Source organism: Pleurodeles waltl, chromosome 10 (genome assembly GCF_031143425.1).
Source record: "Pleurodeles waltl isolate 20211129_DDA chromosome 10, aPleWal1.hap1.20221129, whole genome shotgun sequence".
Classification (NCBI taxonomy): domain Eukaryota; kingdom Metazoa; phylum Chordata; class Amphibia; order Caudata; family Salamandridae; genus Pleurodeles; species Pleurodeles waltl.
The window spans coordinates 28,813,555-28,830,915 of NC_090449.1; the positions used below are offsets into that span (position 1 = coordinate 28,813,555).

Genomic DNA, 17,361 nt, shown 5'->3' on the forward strand with positions numbered 1-17,361 from the left:
TAGAGGGGGTGCTGTAGGAAGCTGTGTTCTGGTTGTAGACAACTCCCCACCCCTCCCCCACCACACACATTTTGCTTGGTTTTTGATGCAACTTTGACTGAAGTGCACGGGGTTCGTGCTAACCAGGTCCCCAGTGCCAGTGTTCCTTCCCCCAAAACAAGACACATTTTCACCTGATTTGCCCCAGTGGCCAGACCTTTCAGAATCTCTGTAGGTCCCTGGTGAATGGTACCCCAGGTACCTAGGGCCTGGGTACTGAAGAGGACCCCTAAAAACTGCAGCACAACTTGTGCCACTGTAAAGGACCCAGTGCTAACCTAATGCAGGCTGCGTGACAAGATGCTCCCTAAAAGTGAAAACGTGGCATCTCACACAGTCTGCGTGCCATGTCCCCTAAACACTGCATGTAATATTTGTAAGTCCCCCCATACAGAAGGCATTCCGGCCCTAAGGCAGGGGCCTTATAGTATGTGTGGACATATCTGCAAGAGCATATATACCCTACTATTTTGGTTGATTCTTAGACAGTAAGTGAACAGGGAAGCCATTTTAAGTACATGTACTGGACACTGGTCAATACGAGTTACTCAGCTACATCATGGCTTCAATGAAAAAAGGGATGTTTGGGATCAAACATCTCGTATTAATAAACTCACTGATTCCAGGAATGGATTTATTAATACATACACCCAGAGGGCACCTTAGAAGTGCCCCATGAAAACCTACCAACTGCTGATGTGCTCACTGACTAGTTCTAGCCAGTCTGCCACCAACAGATGAGAATGTGAATCCAAGGGTGAGAGCCTTTGCTCTCTGGAGGCCGGAATCAAAGCCTGCCCTGAGAGAGGTGTTCACACACCCCTCCCAACTGGATGACCTGCAAATCTGCATTGCAAGGCAGGAAGTTTCAGAAAAGTCCACTGGCTTTGGTATTGGCCTTCCTCAGAGGAGGATCCTGACCACTAATGCCCTGCCCCAGTCTCCCCTCCCCCCATAAACCACCCCCCCTACGACCCACAAAACCCCCCAAACCCAAACAACCACCACCTCGACAGTTGGGAAAATTAGCTATGTGGGAGGCATGTTGCACTACCAGGCTAGACACACCCCTAGGGTGCCCAGCCTGAGATGTACACAGCCTTAGAAATTCTGCCATCTTGTGTGAGGCGTAATTAGGAATTCTGGGACAGGGGATTCCCACTCCCCACAGGAAGTAGTCATCTAGGGGGTGCAGTGACTCCAGGGGTAAGTAGCCCATTGGCTACTACCATTCACTCCCCTCAACACCCCCTAAATTGGGTATTTAGGGGACCCTCCTGATACCCGGACCCCAGATCTTAGCCGGACACAGGAGTGGAAAAGCTGCCTGCTGAGCCAGAGAACCAAGGAGCACAACAGACCTGGCATCAACCCTGCCTGCTACACCCCACTCCACCCCACCCCACCCTCAAGGAGCAACTGACCTGTCAGGCCGCTTCCAAGAAACCGGGAGTGCTGCCACTGCTTCGTCAATCGCCAAGAACTCCCTTGGAACACAGGAACTGCTTCCCTACTTCTGAAGACAACCAAAGAAAGAACTGTGAGGACAGAGACTGACAAAAAAATACCCAATACCAGACAGCACCACTAGACCCAAGCCACCTAGCCCAAACTGAAGTGGGGCAACGGGGCCAGCGTGGTTCCCAGGCCCTCCAGAGACAAAGCCTCCCCGGGCTTGCCCTCTGTGGACCTACCAATGGTGTCGGTAGCCTGTTTCTGCAGACCCCTCTGCAACTGCGAGTGACCTGAAGACAAAGACCTGATGCCTCAGGACACCATTGCACCGAGTAGAAGAGAACCAGGGATGTCCCCACATCTCCCAGCCGGGTGAGACCTGAGCCCATTCGTAGGCTTGGTTGGACGGGACCCCCCCCAGTCCCTGCTGTAGTCTGGTTCTGTGGGCCCCCCGCCAACCAAGAGTAGCTCCAGCACCGGACCAGATGCCAAAAGATACCACTGTACCCTAGCCCAACACGCCCGAAGAGAAGTGGAGCAACGGTGTCCCCACGGTGTCAGAGGACCTCAAGGGTCGAGCCCCCCGTGGGGTTCCCCAGACTGACCCTCACGCAATCAGACTGTTTCCCATAGGAGTGAATAAGGCACCTGATGCTGTAACACACATTTGCACCTGGAAGCCCTAGAGCCTCCCAATGTGACCTGTTGGTGTGGCCTCAGACCCTGCCCCATATTCACCTTAAGTCCAAAACAGTCCCCTAAATCGCTGTGAAGTGGCCAAATGCAGTACACGTTTCTCCCCCATTTGCATTACTGCACCCAAAAGTTGCACTAAGTGTAGAAATTCCTATCTCGAAAAGTACTCACCTGATTCGGGTGATCTTGGTATCAAAGTTTACATAAAGTATGTGTTATTTTTATCAATTGGTGCTGGATTTCTTTGAGTGTGTGTCTCACTTTGTATGAGTGTGTGCCTTACATTCTTCGCACTACTCTCTGCTTTGCCTAACTGCTTGACCACACTATCACAAGAGAGAGCAGTTGGGATGTCATTTGTGACTGTGAAACCTTTGGGGTTTGTCTGGACTCTGCACAGTGTACCTCATCTTGGTCCACTATATAAAGAGCCAGCTTCCTACAGGTGCCAGCAGCAGAAGTAGCTTTTGGTTGCTATTCCTGCTACTTCCTGGTGTCCAAGAAGGATGGAGGCCTTCGTCCTATCCTAGAACTGCACCCTCTCAATTTCTTCCTGAAAGTAGAAATTCAGAATGCTTACGCTCACTCAAGTGCTGTCTGCCCTGGACCCAGGATGGTAGCGTTGAACTTGAAAGATGCATAATTCCACATTTCCGTCCTGCCTTGCCACAGACGTTACCTGCAGTTTACGGTAGGTCATGACTGCTTCCAGGTCACCGTGCTCCCCTCTGGCCCGACCAGCCTCTACTTAGGTGTTCACAAAGTTGATGGCAGTGGTTGCAGCTCATCTGCAGAGATTAGAGGTGTCAGTCTTCCCATATCTCAACTGACTGTTGAAGGTGGGCTCGTCCCAAGCAGTCCTCTCCCAATTCCGGACTACAGCGGACCCCCTGCATTCGCTGGGGTTCACTATAAATGTGCCTAAGTCACACCGGACACCTTCTCAAACGCTCCCTTTCATCGTGGCTGTCTGGACAAGGTGCATTTTCAGGCTTATCCTCCTGAACAGCGAGTCCAGGATATTCAGACTATGATACCAATTTTTCAGCCTCTGTCCAGGCTTTTGGTGAGACTGACAGACTCTTCTAGGCCTCATGGTCTCCTGCTTGTGAAACATACCTACTGGCACGTACGGGCTTTGCAGTGGGACCTGAAGTTCCAGTGGGAGCAGCAGCAGGGGAATCTCTGCAACATGGTCCAGATCTTTGAGGACACTGTGAAACATCTGCAGTGATGGTAAACGGATCATAACTGGGTCATTGACAGACACCTCTCCGTTCCCCAACCAGCTCTGACAATAGGGACATATGCACCATTCCTGGGATGGGGGGGGGGGGGGGAGGTCATCTGGGAGAGGTGGAGATCAGAGGCTTCAAGTGGAATCCTTACTTAACCAGTTGGAGTGATCCAGCTAGCACTGAAAGCCTTTCTACTCCACATCAAGAAAAGGCTAGTGGAAGTGTTCAAGGACACCACCACTGCCATGTGGTACTGCAACAAACAGGGCGGGTCGTAGACCTTTTGTCAAGAGGCCCTGCGCCTCTGGACATGGCTGAGATGTCAGGGTACTTCCCTGGTGGTTCAACACCTGCAGGCTGTCTGAACATCAGGGAGTACGAACTCAGCCAAAGATGCCTATTGGATCACGAATGGCATCTCCAACTGGAGGTGGTGCAACGTCACTTTCAGAGGTGGGTAAAGCCTTGGTTAGATCTGTTCGCCACCCCCGAGAGCACAGAATGTCAGCAAATTGCATGCTGAACTTTCCAAGGTGGGCCTTGCTCCGACACTTTTCATCTAAAGTGGAGCTCAGGCCTCCTGTATGCCTTTCAGACTGTACCACTCCTGCCCACAGTTCTCAAGAAGATCAGGAACGACTGGGCCCAGGTTATCCTTGTGGCTCCGGACTGGGCTTGGAGAGCTTGGTATCCCGAACTGTTGAGGATGGCTGTTGGTTCTCCAATCTGGCTGCCTCTTTGGGTGGTTCTTCTGTTGCAGCAGTAGGGGAGGGTTTTCCACCTAAACATGTCAACCCTCCTCCTTCATGCATGGGAATTGAGCGGTGACAATTGACAGCTTTCAACCTGATGTTGCAGCAATGCCCTGGTGTCCCCAATGTTATGTTATATTATATCATTTATAAAGCACGTGGCTAAAGACAGGCTTTCCAGCGCTAGAACTCCAGAGATAAAGGGCCTCTTAGCACAGAACCCAGGGCCCCAGTCTGCCCAGGTTATTGCAGTACCAGGTGGAGCTGATGTTGTCTAGGAGGATCTGTACCAGCCTCTCTTTGATGGACGATAGGAAGACTGCTTTACTAGTGTATGAAGATATGAGTCCTGCAGGTCCAGGGCATACAAAACCTGGGCCAGCGTGAGCATCTTGAATCTATCCTTCCTCCGGAGGGTATTCAGAGGATGGAGATTGATAATAGAATGTCTTCTTTGGCACAAGGAAATAGCAGGAGTAATCAGTCCAAATTCCAAGATACCCTCTATACAACCCTTCCTGCAACAAAACGGGCCGGTGCTTCTGAGATCCCTTTTGATCTGCGTGGAAGATGCAGGGGGTCAGAAAGGAAGGTTGGGGCGCTGGCCTGTTGAATGATTAGGATCAGGCATCCTGCAAGGCGGTTGTGTGCCCACTAAGGGCAAGCCAGAGTGACTTGAGGTTGATGTTGCAGGGTTGAGGGGATTAGGATGGTCGGTAACCTGCATGGTGTCTACCTGAGCCCTGTCCCCGAAAGGACTGGGTTGACTGTTGCACGAGCAGGGGTGCCTAATGCCGCCTGCATGCCAAGGGACAAAATTGCTGGGCAGACTGGTTCAGGGGAATCAAGCCATTAAAACGGGAAGTTTCCAGCTCACTGACAACCTGGGCAAGTCATCCCCATTGTCATCACCAAAGGCTGTCTGACTGATCAGAGTCAGAACCAAAATGTTGGTGGAGCACCTGAGGATGGCTCTATGACAGAGATAGTGTTCGATGGGAATCTAAGAGAATGGTGACTGGATGCGTTCCAGAGGATTCTGGGCGCAGTCTTCGCCTAAGCCAAGACGAGTTCAGCTCAGAGCCACACACCAGTGTTGGTAGAGGGTCTTCCACCAGTGCCAATGGCTGGTGTCAAAGCCAAAGGGAGCAGCACAGATTTTCACAGATTTTGGCATCTGAATGGAAGTTGGCATAGAGGCAAAACTTGAAGAGGGTTCTAGAGGCAGAGACGCATAAAGGACAGATCCGTCAACAGTAACCCGACTGGAGGCCCCCTCAATCCTTGGGGTCAGAAGACACGCCATGGGAAACTAGAAGAGCACCAAAGATGCGCTGCATGGCTTTTCTACCAGCCTTCATTTATTGCAATGTCACTGATGACCCGGGGTGCATCAGGACCAATTGTGGAATCGGCTCCCTGGGGGGCAGAAAGTGAGACTGATTGGCATGTTGATGCCCTTACGACTTCTCTGCAGGTGGCAGGATGGGGACGAGTCCCCCTTAATTTTTTTGTGTTTTCTCCCTTGCTTCGGTTTTGACTTGCACAAAAACTTTGACCAGAAATGATGATTTGTCACAGGAACGACCTTGGGCCTGCCTTGTAAACTTCAACCAGGAATGGAGCTTGCACTGATTCTACTAATGTTTGAAAACGTTTAGTTTGCTTCACATTGCCTTCAGATTCAAGAGGGCACATTCCTCACATAACAGCTTGAAGTTGTCCCGAGCCCAAACACCAAAGGCATACACTGTTCAGGTCTGTCACAGACGTGTGTTTTTGACAGTGCTAGAAAGAATTAAATCCTGTAGTTTTAGCAGGGTACATAATTCTCCCATGCGCACTGGTAAGATAATTACGGAGTACAAATCTCGTCAAACCAAGAAGGCAAAAGGGTAGCAGAACTCCTGATAACTTTTTGAAGGTGCAGAAATAAAGGAATTGATATCCGTGCCCAGGGGTGGTGCTTATATGCATCTCTGTTCCATCACTTCCAGGGTGAAACAGTCACTGTGGAGCCACACTTTCCATAGCAATGCTACTGCCAGCATGCAAGAGCACTGCTATGAAAGCTTTCCAGATCGAGTCTGGCGCTTCGGGATATTCTAGAGGTTAGAAATCTGCGGTTAGAAGTATCCATCTGAATAACTATCTTATATGTGCCCCTAGGTGTGCACCCTTTTATTACTTGTCAGGATATGTCCTTTCAACTTTGAAAGGGACAAGGGAAACCCAAAGCTGGATTCTGAGGCCCTTGAGGTTGAGATGGATCTTGATTCTGATGAGTACTTCCAAGTCAATTGAGAAGTCCCTGAAACCCTCAATAAACGCTCCAACATTAAACCTCTCGACCTGGGGCATTCTGTTGTCCCTGCCCCCACAAAAAAACACCCCCACAGATATTTGACAAAAAATAAAAGTGGACAGTGTAGCTGAAGGAATAGACGAGGTCAAGAGCTAGGCGAACTACAAAGGATAAAGGTGCCAATCGCAACAAAATACTGGTGGAAAATAGTGGGGTTGTCAAAAGACAACAAATGATAATAGTCCCCCCCCCCCCCCGAAAAATGGAGTGTCATCAATAAAATAGCCCTGGAAAAACAAACCGAAAGACTGACACAGCAATGCATGATGGTTAGGCGAATACCCTTCTGGAATGCTTAAAGATGTTCCTTTTTGAAAGTGGTGAAACAGCAAAATGTACTGTTCAAATATATATATATTTTTAACCACGTATCCAGATATAGTCTGTTCTTTATGGGTATGAGACAGAATCTTATAAGAGAATGGTAGGTGTAATACACAACTAATGAGAACTTGTTTCGATGTTTGTTGCACTTACTGACACATTTTTAGGAAAAAGAAGAGTTACATAAAATAAATCCAACATATTTATTTTTTCACAATGTGCAAACCTTAAAGGAAATGTCAAAAATCACAGTGTTAAAAAACAATATTCAAACGGCGCAATGATCTGCCTGCCATTCCGGCACCCACGATATTCAGGAGAAATTAACCACCCTTTCTATTTGGTAGGAAAACAACACCAATACATTTTAGAAGATTCCAGGTCGGCTTACCAGATTCTTGCACTCATGTTAACAGGCATAATCATACCTGAATCAATTTATGCCAAAACACAAGGCTGGGATGCTGAGAGAAAACGCCAGTACACAAAACTCTTCGGCACAAAACACCAGTCACACTGAGTTCTGGGGTTAACAGGTGCTTCAAGAAACAATTGTGGCAAGATTCCTTAAGGTAGAAGCTAAATGTGGTTTGTCACTCTAGAATTTCTTCTCTTCAACCCAAACAATATTTACCCTCCCCCATTCCAGTACAGATGAAAGCTGAAGCTCTTGACAAAGGACACTGAGGCGGCCATCTTAGAGTCATTATGGGCAACCCCAATTCCACATCACTGTGACTTGCCGAGTGTTAAGCTATTACAAATCATGGACATGCGGCTTCTCCAATGCTTGGGGGAAATCCTTTAGCATCTATGTGGACTTTCATAGTCTGAGGCACTTGCAACATTATAGAAACAAAAAAAACACAGCCACTCTGCTGTGTGGGACAAGACACCACTTCGACCCTGGCAAGTAAATGATCTGGATATAAAAATGTCAGCACTGGTAAGGTGCAGTCACTCACATGGAAGTGGGGGGTAACACCATTGTTTGTGTATGTGGGGGGTGTCGAGGAAAATAAATGTGAGTAGTAGGAGGCCCTCACTGATGTACAAGTCGGACTGCAGAATGCTGCAGCCAATTCACAAAAAGTCCCTTTTTTGTTGGAGGTGTGAGCATAAGATGTCACACGGGTGGAGGTTCCACGAAAATGATCAATGCGCTCTTTCACAAAAGATACTAGACTCATTCTGCAGTTTTTTTGTTTTTTCTTGCACAGGTACACAGGGATAAGCATGTATGAGTGAGAGAAGACCGAGCGGGCACCTACAGGGTATACCTCAAAATCTATACATCAACATCATAGCCCGGACGAAACCTCACTTCTGTAAATTGCATCCCGTTTATACGTACCCATGTATGGAAACCACGTGGGAGAAAGAAGCAGAAAATATGTCCAGTCCAACAATGTTGCGCTAGGACACAATTTAGCAAAACATCAATTTTGCAATCTCCAGTCTTAACAATCCAGGTATTTCACAAACTGTTCTTTCACTCAGACCAATAATCTGCTGCTGTGGTACCTGGTAGCCACGTTCCTCAGTGACATGGTTTCAATGTTGTAGCACAGCCACACTTTAGAAAGAGGAAGAATCCTAAGATTGACTAGTATTACCTGTATATTCTCTACAAAGATAACACAAACATTTAGAGTACGCTAGTCCATTCAAGTTCATTAACATTAATAGGAAAACAGATATAGCCAACATATAAAAAAAATAAAAGCAATGTAGCTGACAGACGAAACAGTCTATAAATCAATGGAACATAACCGAATGAAACCCCCATATAACAGTGATGAGCAGGATCACCAGCAACCAAACTCCAGGAGCTGTGTCCAAATGAAACTCACAGGTAACGGAAGCTCCACCCCCTCCACCTTGCAAACACTTTCCATTTGTCCTCCTAGAAAACTGTCATGGGGCCAACAAATTAGGCTTCTGTCTGCAAAAAAAATCTCTGTCAGAGGTACAAGTGCTGGCAACAAAAACATGTGCAAAAAGAACAAGTGAACCAGCCAGTGGCACTTGTAAGGTCACGGATGGTGGCAATCCCAGCGCTTAGAATGACATTGATGCATGGACAGAAGTACGCAACACAGAAGGATTGCTGCACATTTGTGACATCCCCGTTATTCTGCCTCTACTGATAACCAGTATGCCTGGAAACAAACCAATGTCTAACCAGAAAGATAAAGTTGGTTCTCGAGCTAGTAACCACCAAATTTTCAAATGTGCAATCCGTTGAGACTACCACACAGTGTCATGCGCTTCCACTTTACCCCTGAAATTGTCCCATCTTTCTAAAAGTTCAGAAGTTCAAAGGCCTGCCAAGACCCAAGAGGTGGCAGAGCACATGCATTTGGAAGCTATTGAAGTGGTTAAAAAAATAACATCAATATTAAAGAAGGTCCCTTGTAATGCAGGCAACTTGAAGAACATAAATAAAGGTGATTCGAACAGTTCTTTATCAGTCAGTAAGCGGAGGAATTATGAGTTTAACGTTGGCATTTCAACAAAGGCTGGTCCTTGAATTTGGCGGTCTAACCCCACCAAGAGCCATCAGTGCAAGAGAATGCTTCACCTCCACTCCAGCAGAATGCTAGTCGTCATCCATCTCAATGTCCGAGGCTTTGTTACTGGTCTGGAGGCTAAGGTCTGTCATATCCAACAGCGACCCTTCCGACTCACTAAAGCTTCGGTCTCGGTACCCAATGATGGCGTGGCGGAGGCAGGATATCCACTGTTGTTTGTTGAAGGAGTCATTGGCCTGCAGTGTGTGCGACTGGCCCCGTGTTCGATCTCGGAAGCTGACCCGGAAGAAGTTCTTAGCTACAGAAGAAAAAGGGCAGAATGCTGTTGAGACCCAATATGTCCTATTTCTATATGAACATCAATTCAGTATTGCCAAATCTATACAAGAAAGTTTATGAATAAACCAATTCATATGTTCTACGGAATTTCCAGAAGGGCAACATGCACTATCTTGAGGCATGGGGTGGGAGACTTTGTGGTGGTTCAAGCAGGCTTTTCAGCAGGACTACAACGATCAGTGTGGCATATTATGACAACATTCAAGTGCGAGATGACTGCAAGATCTGCTTGTGAAAAGACTAAACTGTCCTTTCTAAATTTGTACAGGTCCGGGTATCCATGATAGTGACTGCTATCTACCCATATAAACGTATGCCCTAGATCATGCACTTCATTTTTGTCAGTCAATGGCTGGTTATTCCATAGTACACTTTTTGTGGAGTGTTGTGGGATACACGAAAGTCTGGAAGTTGTAGGGTCTTATTCATGTCTCATCTTCTCCCTGCTCTACCTTCATTATGTCTTCCTTGCCTCATTTCACCTACAGGCCTTTTTACAAGCCGTATGGGTAGCCAACCCTTCCTGTACACCCTTTGGATCTCTGCCCTCAAAGTGTTAAAGCATTATCTATCGCTCTTGTTGGATTATATCCTGCCGCTCTCAGCTAATTAATTACTTCTTCACAACTGATCTTACCATCCTCCTGTAAGTCGTCCATTATGTTTCCCATAGTTTTAAAAATTACAGCTGACTTGTCACCTTTATGCTCATTTTCTTTACTTCCCTTTGTCTCAGAAATACTCAATTGCTAGGTGTATGTGACTTCAACCAGTTTCTAATCCCAGCACCCTCCTAAATCCCTGTTGACCCCACTCCACTGAGACAGGTTTAATCCATGTTTCCAACTTCATCACTTCCAGGTTCCCCACCCATCACCCTTCTTCCATCTTCATTCTCCTTCATCCTTCAGTAGCCCTGGATTTGGCACTATGGAAGATCCCCTAACCTTGCTAGCTGCCTCTTTTACTGTTCAGCGGTATGGAAGCTACAATTAACTGGTTCTTCCCCTACCATGCAGAGTGCTCACATGGAACCTAGTATTTCCCCAATTTTAATTCAAGACTAATCCCTTTTTCCACCCCTAAACAGGAATTCACTTCCCAGTATAGACATCCTGAGCATCACTGGCCAATTCCAATCTTTTTCCACCAGACTAAATCCTGCATTACTTGCAAGCCGAAGTCTGAGATCTAACTTTCTCAGCAACATGTACTATAGCCTTACCTCCACCACCACAACGGTGGGCAGGTATCCAGAACAAAACATTTGCCAAATCCACCTTTTCACACTACTAAATCACTCAATAACACCCTAATGATGACCAACCGCCTCGTTACTGGCCTCTGACACTACCACTATGTCATCCCACTTTCTTCCACCCTGAAACTTTGCTATCAGTTCCCATTTTAGTCTCCCAGGCCACTTCCACACATCTCAATGCCATCTCCATGTCAGCTGGCTCTCTGCTAAGCAGCAACCTCAACAACCTGCTCATCTAACTCAATCTAGGGCAAGTCTCCCACCTACCCCAGCTGTTCTAAGCAGCTTACACTGAAATCTCATCTCGGGCCCTTCACTCTGCTTTCGAACACTTATTTACCAGGTCTATAGAGGCGTGAGCTTCTCCAACGCTCCAATCATTCTACCTAATGCACCACCTACACGGACGTGTGAATCCCTGTGAAATAGATGCTATATGTTCTGCCAGCATTTACATCTGGCTTGAAGACTCCTCCTCACTGAATCTACATCTAAATGTCACAGGTGGATAAGAAAGGATGGCAAGGGGAACAGCTTGGGGCAGTCAATGCCAAGGCTTGCTTAGAAATGTGTGGATTCACTAATCTTCCTTGCATTTTTCACCTCATGCCTTTCAATCGTAATTTGTAATAGTTCCTATTAATTATGTCTGATTTCCTCCTGGCTGTACCCCTCCCAAACTACTTCGTTTTTCCTGCACCTTCTTTGTTGCTATGTAAAGGGTTTCTTGTCAAAATGAGCTTAATAAACAAGTATGTAAAACATTTACCGCCCACAAATTCTCAGAATTCTGTCTCGTTTGCTTAATGTCTCAGATTTTACTGTTGGTGAAGCATTTTCGGAGACACATGGATTTTCACCCTTCCACTGCAAGGTTCCAGAGTGGGTACATTTACAGTGACCAGGCGAGGTTTGCGGAATGAAACACATAAAACTCATAGGTTTCTAAACAGAGCAGAAGACTGAACAGGTTATCCAAAGGAGATGTTAGTTGATGCTGTCTTTAACTGCACTTACTAATCAAATTCCAACCAACCATTTGCGAAAACTCACATCCTAACAAAAAAATATAGAGCAGGGTTCGGGGTCGACCTTATTGCAGAGGAGTCTATTTACAGCAACAACCTCACAATGGCTAGCCGGTGTGTCAGTTTGGGGCTCCACTGTTATGTGCGTTGCATGTAACAGGTCGCCCAGCTGCTCATGGATGGCCTTTTGCTGGTGACTGAATTGTGAAAGACAACTGTTCGCACAATCCGAGATATACTGGCGAGCTGTTTTAGGGTTATGCATGAAAGTCACATCATGCACCACATGTCAAGTTGGTTTTTAACGCAGAAGTGCCAGAGTTGCACCATGGCCGGGATGTGCTGCAGACATGTTTTGTTTAAAGATTTTTACATCTCATATTCTGTCTACCTGTAAACTTGAGGGCACTTCCATTCAGCAGAACAGTAAAACCATGAAGAATAACATACATCTCTTTTAAAGTCACAAAGGTATTTGACCATTTTTACGTTTAAGTACATATGCATATTAATTATGGTAAACTTTGGAACATTAATTATTAATTTAAACCCATGAAAAATGTAATCGTTTGAGACGTGCTTAACATTTTAAGTGACAACTCACAAATTGTTTTAACAAAAGTTTCTCAGATATTCTATTGCCCAAGAAAATAGTTACTTTTCTGTTACCCCAGTTCCTCAGCAGTGGTATCTTTCATAGATTGATGTGCACGAAAAGTTCCCCGTCATCAGGCTGAAAACTCCCTGTAATAAATGTTCAACAGCAGTGCACCTTGCACAACAACTTTGTAAAATAAACTACCCAAAAGCTGGCCAAATTAGAGGGATAGCCATCCGTGTCTACTCCCCACATGGGGCTCAAACTGCTCGATATTTCTAAGCTTGTCGGCTTATGGCCATGGCAATTCATCCAACTTTCTACACATTCACTGAAAAACAAAGGTCAAAGTGAAGTTATATATAGATACTGTAATAATTTAAAAACTTCTGTTTTAAAACAAAAAAAAATGAAAGTCAGTTATACGTAAATATAACTTGCACCACTAAAGAGTTTAGATGCCATCAGCACTGTATTATGTGAAGTCACAAACTGTGTAACTCAGCAGTGCAAGTTATACTTTTGCTTGAATAGAGAACACAATTCAGTAAAAAAAATAAAAAAATGTTTTTGCTTCAACACATCCAGGAAGGTGGAAATAGAGGCTCACATTATGCAAAGAGATTCCGCAACACTGCTTGTGCCACTGCCGTTTCCACCTTAGACTTCATCCCAGTGCAGTAATGTTTAGCAAATATGTGTGCTAACTTGCTTGTAGCAGCATCACATATGTTCCTAATTTGACAATATTAGAGCTGATGTGGATGCCATTACTCTTGTAGCATGGGCTTGGACTGTCACCGATAGGTCTGTTCATTGTCCTATGAGCTAATATAATACATACAATAATCAATTTTTAAAGCCATGTATCGTGAAGGTACTTCCTTTGATTTACAAGTCCACAGGTTACAAAATGCTGCTCAGTTTTGGGAAAATGTTCAGTCCGCTCAAAATAAAATATCAAGCATCTCTTGACATCTCAGGAATACAATACCTTTCCCGCATTCGTTGTGCGATTCGGAAAAAAGGTTGCAAGCACAATCTGTGGATTCATACGAAATGAAGATGGAACCTTTGTGATTAATCTATGTTGATTTCTTTACTTTTGTATAAACATAAATATGGTTCTCAGTAGATAGAACATGAACCTCACAAATTCATCGGGCGACCTTAAAGCCAATACAAAAGCTGTATTACAAGATAAATGCTGATCTGTTGATAGGCTCAACATAGACTTCAATGCTCTCTGAACTGTATTTAATTGCAGGGAAGGTGGAATTTTAGCAACTGGAGGGAAAGATCTAAACAGATCTTTCATAAACTCTTGATGTTTGTAGAGAAAAGTGAAGGCTGATCTGGTCTTCCTAAATAGTGTGGGACAGCTGCTAAATGTACTCTGACTGAACAATAATGTCCTGATTTGCCAGAAGAAAAAGGGTAAATACTGGTAAGGAGATATGTTTATTGGATCTAGATCTCTGGAAAGAGCCCCATTGCAAAAACTTTTCCATTTAGTTCCATAGGATCTCAAAGTGGAACGTGTTCTCTCTGCCTGTAAAATTTTACGACTCTCATTTGGTCTATCCAGTATGCCAAATTCTAACTCTTGAGGAACCAAGCTGTAAGGAAGGAGGACAAGAGGGTTGTTTGAACTGCAACAGAGTCTTGACAGCCATTTTCCAAAGTTCTGAGAACCAGTGTTGCTCTGGCCCTACTGGAGCTTTAATATTACTTTGCATGGATTTTGGTCTTACTTTGCAGATAACTCTGACCACTAGAGGAATTTGAGGGAAACACATTTATGAATGTGCTCATCCAATCGACTGAGAAAGTTTCCTTTTGGATCCTGGATAAAAGCATCAGCTTGCAAACTACCGACATCTGCAAGAGTTAGAAACATGTCCCAAACCTCAGTCCTCTATTGGTCAAAGAGGAGATCTAACTGCCTGCTGTTTCATACCCAATTAGGAGTATCTGTCATTTGAGGCCGAGACCGTTTACACAGACATTGTCCATCCAGGCATATATTTTGCATATTCTATGGACCAAAACCAGAGCTTCTGGGGTTCCAGTGATGATGGTAACTGATTGTGTGCCACCTTACTTGCAAATGTAACATTGCTGTGATGTCTGAATCAACGTTTTTTTTTTTTTTTTTGCAATGTTATGGAAAGCTATGAGGGTTAATTTAACCACTCAGACCTCTAATAGATTGATGTGAAGTTTAGATTTCAATCAACACCACCTTTGACTACATGCATGCCTTACAAATGCATGCCCTCCCCCCATCCTGAGAGGGATCTCCTGTCAAGAACACTTGAGAGTATGAGTGAGTCAAGCAGCTGCTCAGCTAACATGCTGTTATTTGCAAGACACCAACTTGGCAAATATTTTAGTTTTTGTTATGTTGGTTTGAAGTCCCATAGTCCTCCTTCTGAGAACATTTAGTTGTTCTTGAATTGGTCTCATGTTTTGGTGACATTGTAGGTTCAAGAGAATGCATGATGACATACATCGTTATAATATGTTTAGTTTGAGTTTTTTTAACACTATGTTCTTTACTTCTACAAAAGAGGTATTTGCTTAAGTTCCAGATTTCTTTCTTGCAAGGGAAAAACCTTCATCTATTCTTTCACAATGTTTGCTGGCAGGAAACCCATAGTGTTTGATTGGGTCAGATTGATTTGTTTAGATGTAGTGCAAGTATTAATGCAGCAAGGTGTGACACTGTCTTCTAGGAGGCTTTGCATGCCTGACAATAAGGCCGAGGCTTGATCACCCGATTGTCTACGTACTGGTATAGTGCCATGCCGAGGCATCGTAATCAGCCGGCTACCTATAGGCTACACATACTTGAACATTCTTGGTGCTAGTTTATAATGAAGACTATCTACTGCGATGTGCAGGTACTTCCTATGGCTGGCATCACTTATTATGTTGAAACAGATGTTCTCTGGATCTATTGAGGCCAGAAAACTTTTTTTTTCCTGTCAAAGGGAGTTTGTTACTGCAACGTGATCATTCACTAACTCAATTTTTCACACATTTCTTTACTTTTCTCCGACCTAAAATTGGAGCCACGTGCGACGGGCAGTCTTAGCTAGGCAAAACTGTCGACACGTTGGCAATTATTAATAGAGCCTGCAGCTCGTAGATTGGCTCTTTTGCCAATGGAATCCCATTTCCTGCCCCCTTTGCCCAGCAGAGCTGTGCAGGATGGAGCGGGGTTTGTGGCCCTCCTTCAATATGGCAGCTGACACAGAGTCTGCTTCCGTCTGGTTAAACATCCTGCTGGTGAAATGCTTTTGTACTTCTTAACAATTTAATGATTGTTTGCCAAAACGGTCACTGGGTTTTTCATTGTCAGTTGAACATCTTAGCGTAAATAATCTAGAATCAGCAGTGTCCTAATAAACGTTCATGCCCCTTCTGGGAAACTATTTTGAAAACCATTTTTTTTTTGTGAAGTGGACCCTGCCAAACTAAATTTGCCTGAAGAAAATGGCAAATTACAGTATAAAGTCTGTCAGTGTAATTGGGAAGGAAATCTTTTGGCTTCAGTACAGGACTTATTTCAGGAGACACAAAACCATCTCACTCGGAACCTTTCATCACCAAGGACTGCAATCATTGTTGTTTCCATCATTTTGAGATATATGGATATCAACATCTGCATTGACATCTTCACCACTTATCTGATCAACTGAACTGTTATCAGTGTTAGACCTGGCATCCTTGGTGTGGTCTCCCCTAACTTTTTCCCTCTACTTCCCATGTTGATGCTGTGTGCTGGACTCTGTTTTTCTTGCTTTGGGCACTTTTGACCAATGCTAAAGTGCAAGTGCTCCATAGGTGAAATTGTATGTGTAACTGGCTTTTCCATAATTTACTATTCCATCCCTACTAAAGTGCACTAGAGGTGCCTAGGGCCGGTAAATCATATGCTACTAGTTGGCCTGCAGCACTGATTGTCCCACCCACGCAAGTAGCCCTGTAAACATGGCTCAGACTTGCCACTGGCAGAGTGAGAGAGTGAGTGTACTTTTAACCTGCCAATTCGACTTGGCAAGTGTACCCATTTGCCAGGCCCAAACCTTCCCTTTTTGTACATGTAAGGCACCCCTAAGGTAGGCCCTAGGTAGCCCCTTGGGCAGGGTGCAGTGTATGTTAAAGGTAGGACATGTACTTGTGTGTTTTACATGTCCTAAGAGTGAAATACTTCCAAATTTGGTTTTCCCTGTTGCAAGGCCTATATCTCTCATAGGTTAACATGTGGGCTCCCTTTAAATATCCTTAAAGTGCAGTTTCCATTTGAGAGCAGATAGAAGAACGAGTTACTTACCTTCGGTAACGACTTTTCTGGTGGATACATTAGCTACCTGTGGATTCCTCACCTAATGAATACTCCCATTGCGCCAGAATTCAACGGAAATCTTCTTCGTAGCTTCTGCACGTCGACGAGGACGTCACAATTGCCCACGCGACGCCGTCTGACGTCATACAGGCAATAAGAGGTCCTCGCCGACGTGCCGACGTCAGTACCAATATTTTTTTTACCTGCCTGAGAATAATAGGCCATTGAGATAAAAGAACAAATAGCAATATTTAATGATATTCCAAATAAATACATCATTCTAAGAACTTAATTCTTCATTTTTTTTTTTTTTTAAACAAGTAAATAAATATATGAGCAATATATATACATATGAACATATATATACAGAATATATAC

At 44.8% G+C, this 17,361-nt stretch overlaps 1 protein-coding gene across 2 annotated transcripts in view; it reads right to left on the reverse strand.

Moving 5' to 3' along the window:
* Positions 1-7,053: 7,053 nt before the first annotated feature.
* LOC138260967 (rho guanine nucleotide exchange factor 3-like) overlaps positions 7,054-17,361 on the reverse strand; it is a 197,999-nt gene continuing 187,691 nt past the window's right edge. For both annotated transcript variants that reach the window (XM_069209525.1, XM_069209526.1), the window contains one exon: positions 7,054-9,701. In XM_069209525.1, coding sequence (XP_069065626.1) covers positions 9,472-9,701 — 230 coding nt within the window. In that variant the 3' untranslated portion in view covers positions 7,054-9,471. The remainder of the gene's footprint in view (positions 9,702-17,361) is intronic.